At 35.5% G+C, this 10,174-nt stretch overlaps 2 protein-coding genes across 2 annotated transcripts in view; one reads left to right on the top strand and one right to left on the bottom strand.

Moving 5' to 3' along the window:
• The window catches only part of LOC107709053 (trafficking kinesin-binding protein 2-like), a 24,436-nt gene extending 21,019 nt beyond the window's left edge, over nt 1-3,417 (bottom strand). The window contains exon 1 of the mRNA XM_016513445.1: nt 3,332-3,417. The gene's annotated coding sequence lies outside the window, so the exon portion shown is untranslated. The remainder of the gene's footprint in view (nt 1-3,331) is intronic.
• Nucleotides 3,418-4,541: 1,124 nt separating this feature from the next.
• Nucleotides 4,542-10,174, top strand: part of LOC107709052 (STE20-related kinase adapter protein beta-like) — an 11,512-nt gene continuing 5,879 nt past the window's right edge. Inside the window, exons 1-6 of the mRNA XM_016513444.1 lie at nt 4,542-4,760; nt 5,761-5,831; nt 5,966-6,027; nt 7,614-7,697; nt 9,658-9,754; nt 9,868-9,989. Of these exons, the coding sequence (XP_016368930.1) occupies nt 6,016-6,027; nt 7,614-7,697; nt 9,658-9,754; nt 9,868-9,989 (315 nt within the window). The 5' untranslated portion in view covers nt 4,542-4,760; nt 5,761-5,831; nt 5,966-6,015. The remainder of the gene's footprint in view (nt 4,761-5,760; nt 5,832-5,965; nt 6,028-7,613; nt 7,698-9,657; nt 9,755-9,867; nt 9,990-10,174) is intronic.

The following is a 10,174-nucleotide window of genomic DNA, read 5'->3' as shown; positions in this document are numbered from 1 at the left end:
TGACTTCAGTTTTGTGAAACTATAAATAAAAATATCTGCAAACAGCAGACGAGCTGAATGAGATGCAGATTCACTCTCTGCCAGCAGGTGGCGCTTAAAGCGTTTCCTTGGTTTCCGCTGTAAACAAAGCAGCGCTGCACTTATGAGCTTTAATATGCATTATACAGAGGCAAGAGGAAAAGAAAACATACCATCGAAACTTTTCTAAAGACAGTAAGTTCCCCTCAGACATACATTCATATAAACTCCTACCCCTAATTGAATCGCGATTTGTTTAGCATCTCAACCGATTTGAATCGTCACATATTTGAATCGATTTTCAACCGGTTAATCGTTACATCCCTATTAATGACTGATACCTTTCATTTTTATGTTTCAGTGCGCACTACCCAGAAACCATTTCTTATTAGTGTTATTTTTGATTATTTGACATTATTTGAGTATTAATTAGACTACAATAATAAAAACATTATATACATCATGAATAATAATAATACAAAATAATACAAAATAACAGCACTTTAGTGTCCAAATAGTTTTTCGGGTCACTGTCTCTAAAGCTTGACTGTTTTCTTCTTCAGGCCACGTCGCAGCTGTCTCCGAGGGGGGAGTGAGGGGCACTTCCTGTTGTTCAGAAACTCAACGGCTCCAGCGCGATTTAAAGGAGCAGACATGAACTTCCTGTCTTGAGGTCTGGAGGGAAGAAAATCCCATAGTATTGTACATGGTGATGTTTACAGAGCATGATATTGATTTGAGAAACATGGGTTGGCTTTATAATGGACGAAAACTGAGGGCCACAATTCCCTTTACAAAAATGTAATACTATAATATATAAAAATATATAAAATATAAATACTATAATAATCACCCGCCCAAAATTTTTAAAAAAAAAATTAAACCTAAATATATATATATATATATATATAAATAAATTTAAAAATAAATAAATAAAAAGTAGGATAACAGAAAATACATTTTGTGAACAGATATTGTGAAATATTATTCCAATTTAAAATAACTTTTCTATTATATAATTTTAAATGTAAATTATTTCTGTGATGCAAAGCTGAATGTTCAGCATCATTACTCCAGTCTTTACTGTTGATGAATAGAAATTTCAAAAGAACAGCATTTATTTGAAATAGAAATCTTTTGTAGCATCAATTTAGTTTGCTGAATAAAATACATTCAAATATTAAATAATAAAAACAGTAGGTTTTCATAGTAAACTTTGCATATTAAGGGTCACAGTCAAACTATTTATCACAGTGAAGATGCTTCACCTTCCTTGTGTGTGTTTGTCAAACTCAGGAGGGTGTGGATGTGGGTTTTGTGCACAGAGAGATCAAAACAATCCAAACAAAAGTGAAAGTGAATTTAGAATTGTGCATGGTGAATGATTTAATACAACAAACTCCTTGTAATAATCTTACTTGGCGAATACATTCCCAGTGAAATTGAAAGAAAATGTTTATTTTTTACAAATTATAGTGCAATCACCTGCTTTTATTTCCAGCTAATCTTTAGAGCAAGATCCTAAGCACTTAATCCTCAGGTCACTGTATATTAGTGGTTCCCTTTCAGTCGGTCACTCTCGACGTCACGTCGGATTTGGTCTCTCTAAGCGAGATCCCAATTCGTCGGTCTTCCGACGTGACGTCTCCGTTCCCTCCTTCAGGGAACGAGGGTTACATACGTAACCGAGACGTTTCCTTTACAACTCCGGTATTCACTGAACCTGAAAAACTCGATGTATTCTCTTGTTACTGTCAGAAGATAAGCAGCTATGCAAGGCGTTTCTGTCAAATAATTCACAACAAGAAAACCATCCATGAATATTTACGATCTTCCTCTTTTTGTATTTCTCCAGGAAGTTATTACTGTTTTGGGAAGTGCAAAGCTTGCGATGACAACCTGTTCTTTTAATATCGAGCCTCATGCCCACAAAGTCTGACCAGCCCATTATAGCAAACTCTGCGTGGAGAAGAACAGACTCTTCATCAATCAGACAGTCTCAGGGTCAAACCAATGTTATCTCAACCTGACTCGGCAGTAGATGCAAAAATCACCATCACAGGACGAGAAAAACAAGCATATCCAAACATCAGACTGTCATTTTATTATTGACACATCGAGCACCGCTGTCAGACGCATCCCAAAAGTAAAGGTATGTTTGTGAGGGTGCGGTTCTGCTGTTCAAACGCTCTTCTGCCTCTGCAGTGGCATGAATCCAAACGCTTCCAGCAGCATTGTGTCTGATCCAGACGTTAATGCAGAGCTCATGACGGCTGCCACTGTGATTATACCAGCATGACTTCCAACAAGCTCTATCTAAGTGACACCTGAAATAAATTACACTCGTCCCATATATTCTCAGCCTCCCGTTTTGCTTAAGGGCAAGAAGCGTCAATACACCTCCATTAGCAGCATGTCATGTCATCTGTTCATCAATCTTCCCTCTGACCCACAGCAAGCTGTCTGCAATTATCTAAACCGTTACAAACTAAAACAAAACAAAAAAAGCATGTGACAGGATTCAGAGGGCTCCAGTTGCATTTTGAAATATGACTGTGAACAAACCAGATTATTTCAATGGTTAAAAAAAATAAAAAAAATAATGTATATATATATATATATATATATATATATATATTAAAATGTTTGTTTTTTTTACTTTTAATATTCAAAATGTTAGGCTAGTTTGTTTATACAAATAATGTATTCTCTTTAACTTAATAAATAAATAATATAAGATATAAAACAAAACGTCTTAAGTTTGGTTCACTGAAAGTCAACAAGTCGTGTTCATGAATTATGAAATTCATAAATCAGATGTCAGTGATGACAATGAAGGGCATATTAAATTTTTTTTTACATAATCACAACCTTTCAGTGATTTATCACTAAGATCCACTGATAAGGATGAATACAGATGATTATATTTATTTTTATCATAACACCTGAGCGGAAATACATGAACAAAAGCAGCACAGAGATGCTCTATATGATGATGCAGTGTGAGGGGAAAAACAATCCATTTGATCTGATGCAACAGATTTCATAATGCCTGCAGATGTCCTATCAGATTATCCAGAACAGAGTTATGACACTCAGAAAACACATCTACTCATCCGTTGATCACTCACTTCAAAACATACACAGAAATGCACTGATCTGATCCCGATGCACAAGAGCCAACGTCTATATGAGCCTCCCTCAGCACATCCGTGATTTTACCCACTACAACCCGTCAAACTCATCCACTCTCCCTGCATACACTCAAATGTACGCGCATGACTTAACAAAGAACGGAAAATCTCTCTCTTACCTTTAGTTCACTTGAATTCCGTCTTTTTCCTGAGCGCTACTGCTGCATGTGGCTCCTGTCACTTCGAGCGTCTGAGACAATAGCGAAGAGCGCGCGGGAGGGAGGGGCTTGGGGAAGCGTTGAGGGCAAATCTAGCGTCAGTGAGCTCTAATTACGTCATATATTCCGCGACATTTGTTTGTGATAAAAGTCCCTGAGCGATCTTTTTATTTATTTATGGATGACAATTACAAACATTATTATACATATTAATGTTTTTAACCAGCAAACAACAACAACAATAATAATAATAATAGAGAAAGAGAAAGGAGATTGGTCAAATTCTTTTCTACATGTTAGGTAATAAAGTAAGATTTAATTCTGAATGTTTAAGTCCCTTATTCAAAAATAAACACAGTTTGTACAATTATTCTAGGGATTCTAAAAGTGCAATTTAATTTAGGCTTTCCACTATTTTTAGATCACTTCTTATTATTTTCATGAAAAAATCTTAAATTATTATTATTTTTATTTTTTTATTGCTTGAAAAGAACATACAAATACCAGGTAAACAACAGTAAGAACAATCTTAATACAATTACAATAAGTCCAAATAGCAGCACAACAAAGAGAAATATATAAACAAAATAAAAACAATTAGAATATTAAGAAAGAAAAATAAATAAATGCAGAAAAACTTTCCCAAAAAAAAAAAAAAACTATACAAGGGACTCAATCATCAAAAAATATATCAAAGGATTACATTGTTTTAATGGCTTTTTTTAAATGATACATGCGTTTTAAAGATTTAAAGAAGACTATTAAATCTTTTTTGAAAAGTAAGAACGTGTGCGTGTGTGTGTTTATGAATTTATGAATGAATGAATTCGCCAAAATCACAATATTATTAACTAAAAATTCACCATCAAAGTTCCGAGAAAAGACAAATATTTTTCAATTTTAAAATCAAAGTCAGGTATTACAAACTTCAAACTTAACCAAGCATAAAAGTCATCCCAGAATGTTTTAGACAATTTGCATACTCTATGTCTGCTTCACAAAAGGTGCGCTCATTACAAGCCAAATTAGATCTGTGTCTGAGGAACTCATTACAGGGATAAATATCGTTAATAATTTTAAACTGAATCCTAAATGATGATTTAAATGGTGTTTTTATTATGCACAACCTTACGGCGTGTGAGAGCGACTTTTATTATGTAAATATCTCCGATACGTCAAGCGTGACGCGTGATCAGCTGGGACTGTGAAGAAAAGCTTTGGCAAGTCAACTTATAAATGTTATTGGTAAACGTGAGAGGCGCTGCGTGATTTTTCCTCATACGATAAAACTGTGATGTGACCGAAGTAACGTTAACTGTAACTGCCCAGAACTGACGCCCGCCGTCAAAATCAATTTACAGCAGAACCTCCATCCACATGCATAACAATGGTGAGTTTTTGTTACATCTGGCTTTGAGCTTCTCACCAAACTCTGAAAATGATTGCTATGCGTAATATTGGAAAATAATAGTCATTGTAGCACGTGCGAATAATGTTAATCCCGCATTATTAACGTTAAATCATGTCAAAAATCTCTACTACAGTCGCCAAATGCATTAATGCAACATTAAACATAATTCATATGAAACAGGGTGGATTTAATATTGAAGTCCAGCTTATTTTAGACCCTTCTAGTGCACCGTTACTCTTTGTTAAAGATTTTTTTTTCTTAACCCTGTTAACCTACATGTGGTCACTGTCAAGGACTAGGAAGGACACCTTCTGTTAGTTGCTCTGATAATTTCATAGTTAATATTTAACATATCATCTAATTTGGGCACGCATGTTTATGCATATCTATTTGTTTGCTGTGTTGTGCACCAATATGCGTGATTTATTTTATTTACAATTGCAGGTTAACAAAGAGACCTCATCTTGAGCTACACACATTCAATAATATTTAATATTTTTCTTTTTAATATAAAGTGTAATCAGGCAAGCATGAACTCATTACGATGCCGCTAATATTAATTACATAACAACACAAAATGGACAGTAGTTCCCAATGTCACCTGCGGCGATATCAGAGCTGATGCGTCCAGACAGATATGACATCCTATCAAGTGATATAACTGAAGATGATGATGATGATGATGAGGATGTCACGAGCAGAGAGGAGATCAGACTCATACAGTTGTTTAAGTGGAGCCAGACACTGATTCTGGTTGCTCTGTTCATGGACACGGCGTCTAGTACAGGACCAGAATATGAATGCTGCTTTTCAGACAAGATGCATTTGAAATCAGACTATTAAGAAACTATAGAAATAGTTCTGTAAGCTTAGAATATAGAGATGAGATGCTTTGGATCTAGATCATATGTAATGCCATTTAAGCCCTGAAAATCTGATATGTGCTTGAAAGCTTCTCCGCTGATGGTTTGCTTCATAGGACTCTAATGGAGCAGCGTAAGATGAGATGAAGTCTGTGTGTTTTACGCAGTGAAATCCGAGCAAAGCCAGGTAAGCGAAAAACATTTTGCTTTTCGGGCAAATTTTCTTGCAATGAAAAATGTAGCGTGACACACTGGAAACAGCCAGAAAACCACCGCAGGAGTGTTTTTGCAGATGGACTAATTGTTATTCACTGTCTCCAGAATCGGATAAATGAACTCCAGTGAAGCATCAGCTCAGCCAAAAGCACCTCATGTCGTTTCTGGTGAGAGTCAAATCTTTGTTTGCGCAAAGCTCAATGCATTCTGTATTTCATGCTTTCTGTGTTTATTTCTGGGTATCAGAATGTGTTTGCATGAGGATTCTGGGTTTAGTGTTCAGTATAGTAGTAGCGCTTTAGGGATGTTTTTTATGGGCTGAAGATGTTCGCTGAACAATATCCATGGCCTGATTATTCTCTATTCCCTAGATATCAGCACATTTAATAATAAACGTCCTCATTAATATCACCGATCCTCCACCTCACCTCTTAATCCAGGAGGCTTGTGTCAGTGTCTCGCTCGTAAAGAAATGTTCTGGATTCAATAAAGGTTCTTTAAGAATGACTTGTTTGTAGAAACAAACAAAAGTTGGGTTGTTTATCTCGATAATACATAAATAAATGCTGTCAAAATGATTAACAGCTGTTAAAAACATTTTAATTTTGCATTGTTTGTAAGTAATTTCATAAAATAACATTAGGGTAAATTAGAGTAAGTGTGTCATCATGTGTCTTTTTAATGAATAGTTCACCCAAAAATGAAAATTTGCTGAAAATGTACTCACCCTCAGGCCATGCAAGATGTAGATGAGTTTGTTTCTTCATTGGGACAGGTTTGGAGAAATTTAGCGTTACATCACTTGCTCACCAATGGAGTGAATGGGTGCCGTCAGAATGAGAGTCCAAACAGCTGATAAAAACATCACAATAATCCACACCACTCCAGTCCAGTTAATGTCTTGTGAAGCAAAAATCTGCATGTTTGTAAGAAACAAATCCATCAAGGTGTTTTTTTAACTTCAGACCTGTTTCCAGCTAAAATACGAGCTCATAATCCATAATACTGCTTTCTCCAGTTAAAAAGTCATCTTGTATGAATCAGGAGAGACATATAAACAGATAAAGCACCATTTACAAGCTAAAACAGCTCTAAACAAATATGTGGGTGGATTTGAAATGAGAAGACAACGGGATGGACTTTTTCACTGGAGGAAGCATTATTATGGATTATTGACTCATATTTTGGCCAGAAGCGAAAGCTAAAACATCTTAATGATGGATTTGTTTCTTACAATATTATAAGATGTGGATTACTTGTGGATTATTGTGATGTTTTTACTCTCATTCTGACGGCACCCATTCACTGCAGAGTGATGGAATGCTACATTTCTCCAAATCTGATGAAGAAACAAACTCATCTACATCATGGACAGCCTGAGGGTGAGTACATTTTCAGCACATTTTAATTATTGGGTGAACTATTCCTTTAAAGTCATAAAGAAATGTTCCAGATTCAGGAAAGGTTCTATAAGCATAACTTGTTCCTCATTTTGTAAAAACAAACAAAAATAGTTTCATGTTTTGCATTGAATACGGAACATTCCTGAGACCTCGGCTTAATCAAACATGGCAAGGTTGACTCTGCACTGCAGCGTTTCCATAATCATCTCCTCCTTTTGCCGTGTCTTTGCCCTTCAGCTCACCCTTGCTCAATTCATGCATATTCATACTGTGGATATAGTCGTATTCATCTCCATATTCATTTGCGGGGTGGGGGGCGTGTCTCATGTCTCCTCCCCTCTTCCCCTCAGGACTGCACCTGTATCTCCTCCCACTCACAAGTCCAGTCCATCAGCATAGAGGAGCAGTATGAAGACATCAGCCATCAGTGCTCGGTCAGTAGAGTCTAATAATAGATCGTGGCTTCAGTGTGTTTGAAGGCATCAGGCAAGGATGCCCACGTCACCTTAAATCACAGACTCTGATTTAAAATGAATGACTTCCGTTTGCTTTGTCACTGCAAATAGTTGTCAGTGTGAAAAGCCCTGTAGGATATGAGAGAGCACAGTCATGCCAGAGAAACATCGTTGCATATTCACAAACTCCAGTGAGCTTCAGATTGCTGTTTTCCTGAAGTGTGATCTGAGATTTGAGTGGATCCATTGTGTTGGGCATCACAAAGCAGTGTTTCTGTTCCATGGTTCTGGATGAAAGCTCACTTGTGCTGTTGTCCCGTGTCTTTGGCTGAAGGAGATATCTGTGGGTTGTCTTTAGGTATTCCCACCCTGTGGCAGAAATATTTGGCGTTTGACTGCAGCAATCTGGGTCACTTTCCCATTCATGGTCTAAAGAGGCTTTTCAGAAAATTATTCAATAAACAGTTATAAGCTTAAGAAGTTCAAGTCTAAAATGTTATAGTGTTGACGTGTTTATAGAAGCTAACCGAATAATAACAAATCTGGTTTAATGGCACAGAGATCAGAATATAACTCTATCACCCCCTACAGTTCAGAGTTATGTAATGCATGCATTTGATGCACTGATGAATCGCAGCATTCGAATATTACAGCATTATTCAAAGCAAAAAAACCTGGAGGTTTAAGACTTGTACTTATGAGGGATTGAATGACCTTGGAGTAAAGCATTACAAACTATGAAATTAATCACTAAATTGAATCTTTTTTTAATTTATTTTTTTCTTATTAGAAATCATTACTACTGTAGCTCAATGACTCTAGCAAAAACCAAGGTCATGTGTTTTAATCCCAGGGAATGCATGAAAAGATAACATGTAAATGCCATTTCTGAAATGCTATTTATGTTAGTCTCTTATTTCACTAATACCTTTAAATATTCTGCAACCCACTAACCTCCATCTTAACTAGAAATTGTCTGATCTGCGAAAGATCAGTGTTTCTCCGTAGTGTTATTTTAGTATTACTATTATAGTTTTTATTAATATTTTTGAATTAGCTTTCATTATTATATTTTAAGTTTTAATTTAATTGTAATTAATTTTTATTTATTTATGTTATGTGCTTTTGTATTTATTTATTTTTTCTGTTATTTTGTATTATGTATCTTTATTTCTATTTATTTATTTATTTTTGGTTCAGTTTTAGTTTATTTATTTCCAGTTTCTCATTTTCATTTTAAGTTTCTCATCAAATATTTATTATATATTTATTGATGTAATATTTATGGTAACACTTTAGATTAGGGAACACTATTCACTATTAAATAGTTTCTTATTAGATTGCATATTACTAGCATATTGGCTGTTTATTAGTACTTATAAAACACATATAATGCATGACCATATTCTAGGTCCTCTAACTCTACCCAATACATAATCATAACTACTACAACAACAACCTTACTTACTATCAACAAGCAGTAAATTAGGAGTTTATTGAGAAAACTCTTAGGTAATAATGAACATGTTCCCGAATCTAAAGTCTTACCATATTTATATTTTATTTATACTTGTTTCAGCTTTATTTAAATTAACATTTTTTAAAAAGTTTTAGTTAACAATAATAACCCTTTTTCTCAGTCAGTATTATCATGCAGGATAATAAAACTGATCTGAGACCAGAAAGCTTAGGCGACTTCATCCATGACCTCAGTTGCTGGAACATCTGCTTAGTCCAGAAGTTCCTCTAGCATCACATTAGTGATAGTCACAGGACAGGAAGTGCCTTATTAATTCTATTTACTTGTGATGCCTTAACCAGAATTACAACCCTGACCACCATTGTGTGGAGTGTTTTAAATATGAGGTAGAGTTGTGTGTGTGTGTGCACTATATGTTTGTTCATGTGCGTTTGTGTGGTGTGTTTATGTGTGTGACAGAGCAGTGATGTCTCTCCGTGTTCTGTGTTGACGGATGAAGATGACATCACAGATCTTTCCACTGACCCCGCCCACTATCAGCTGCTCTCACAACTGGGTAGGGACCGTGACATGCTTTATATAGTATGATGTGTTAGTTATTCCCTGAAGTCTCATGTTTATATCATGTAGCGTAGATTGAGAAGTATCACTGTGTTTGTGTGTGTGCAGGCCGGGGCTTTAATAACCTCAGTCAGGTGAGCATGGCACGACACACACTGTCAGGCCGGCTAGTGGCGGTAAAAAACACTAACCTGGATGAGTGTACAGAAGATGAGCTGCTGCAGCTGATGGTGTGTACATGCGTATGTGAACATCACACTGATTTCTACTGTTTTCAAATGAAGCTTTATTTATAAAGCCTGGCATATGAAATTATAGTCACATTTTTAAAAAATCTAATTGTCTATTGAAACTTGAATATAAAGAACTTATTATTTATTGAATATATATAACTAAAATTACTAAAAAATATAAC

Source organism: Sinocyclocheilus rhinocerous, unplaced genomic scaffold (assembly GCF_001515625.1).
Source record: "Sinocyclocheilus rhinocerous isolate Xijiao unplaced genomic scaffold, SAMN03320098_v1.1 scaffold835, whole genome shotgun sequence".
NCBI lineage: Eukaryota > Metazoa > Chordata > Actinopteri > Cypriniformes > Cyprinidae > Sinocyclocheilus > Sinocyclocheilus rhinocerous.
Note: the sequence above shows the minus strand (reverse complement) of the source record. Positions and strands in the feature narration are given on the sequence as shown.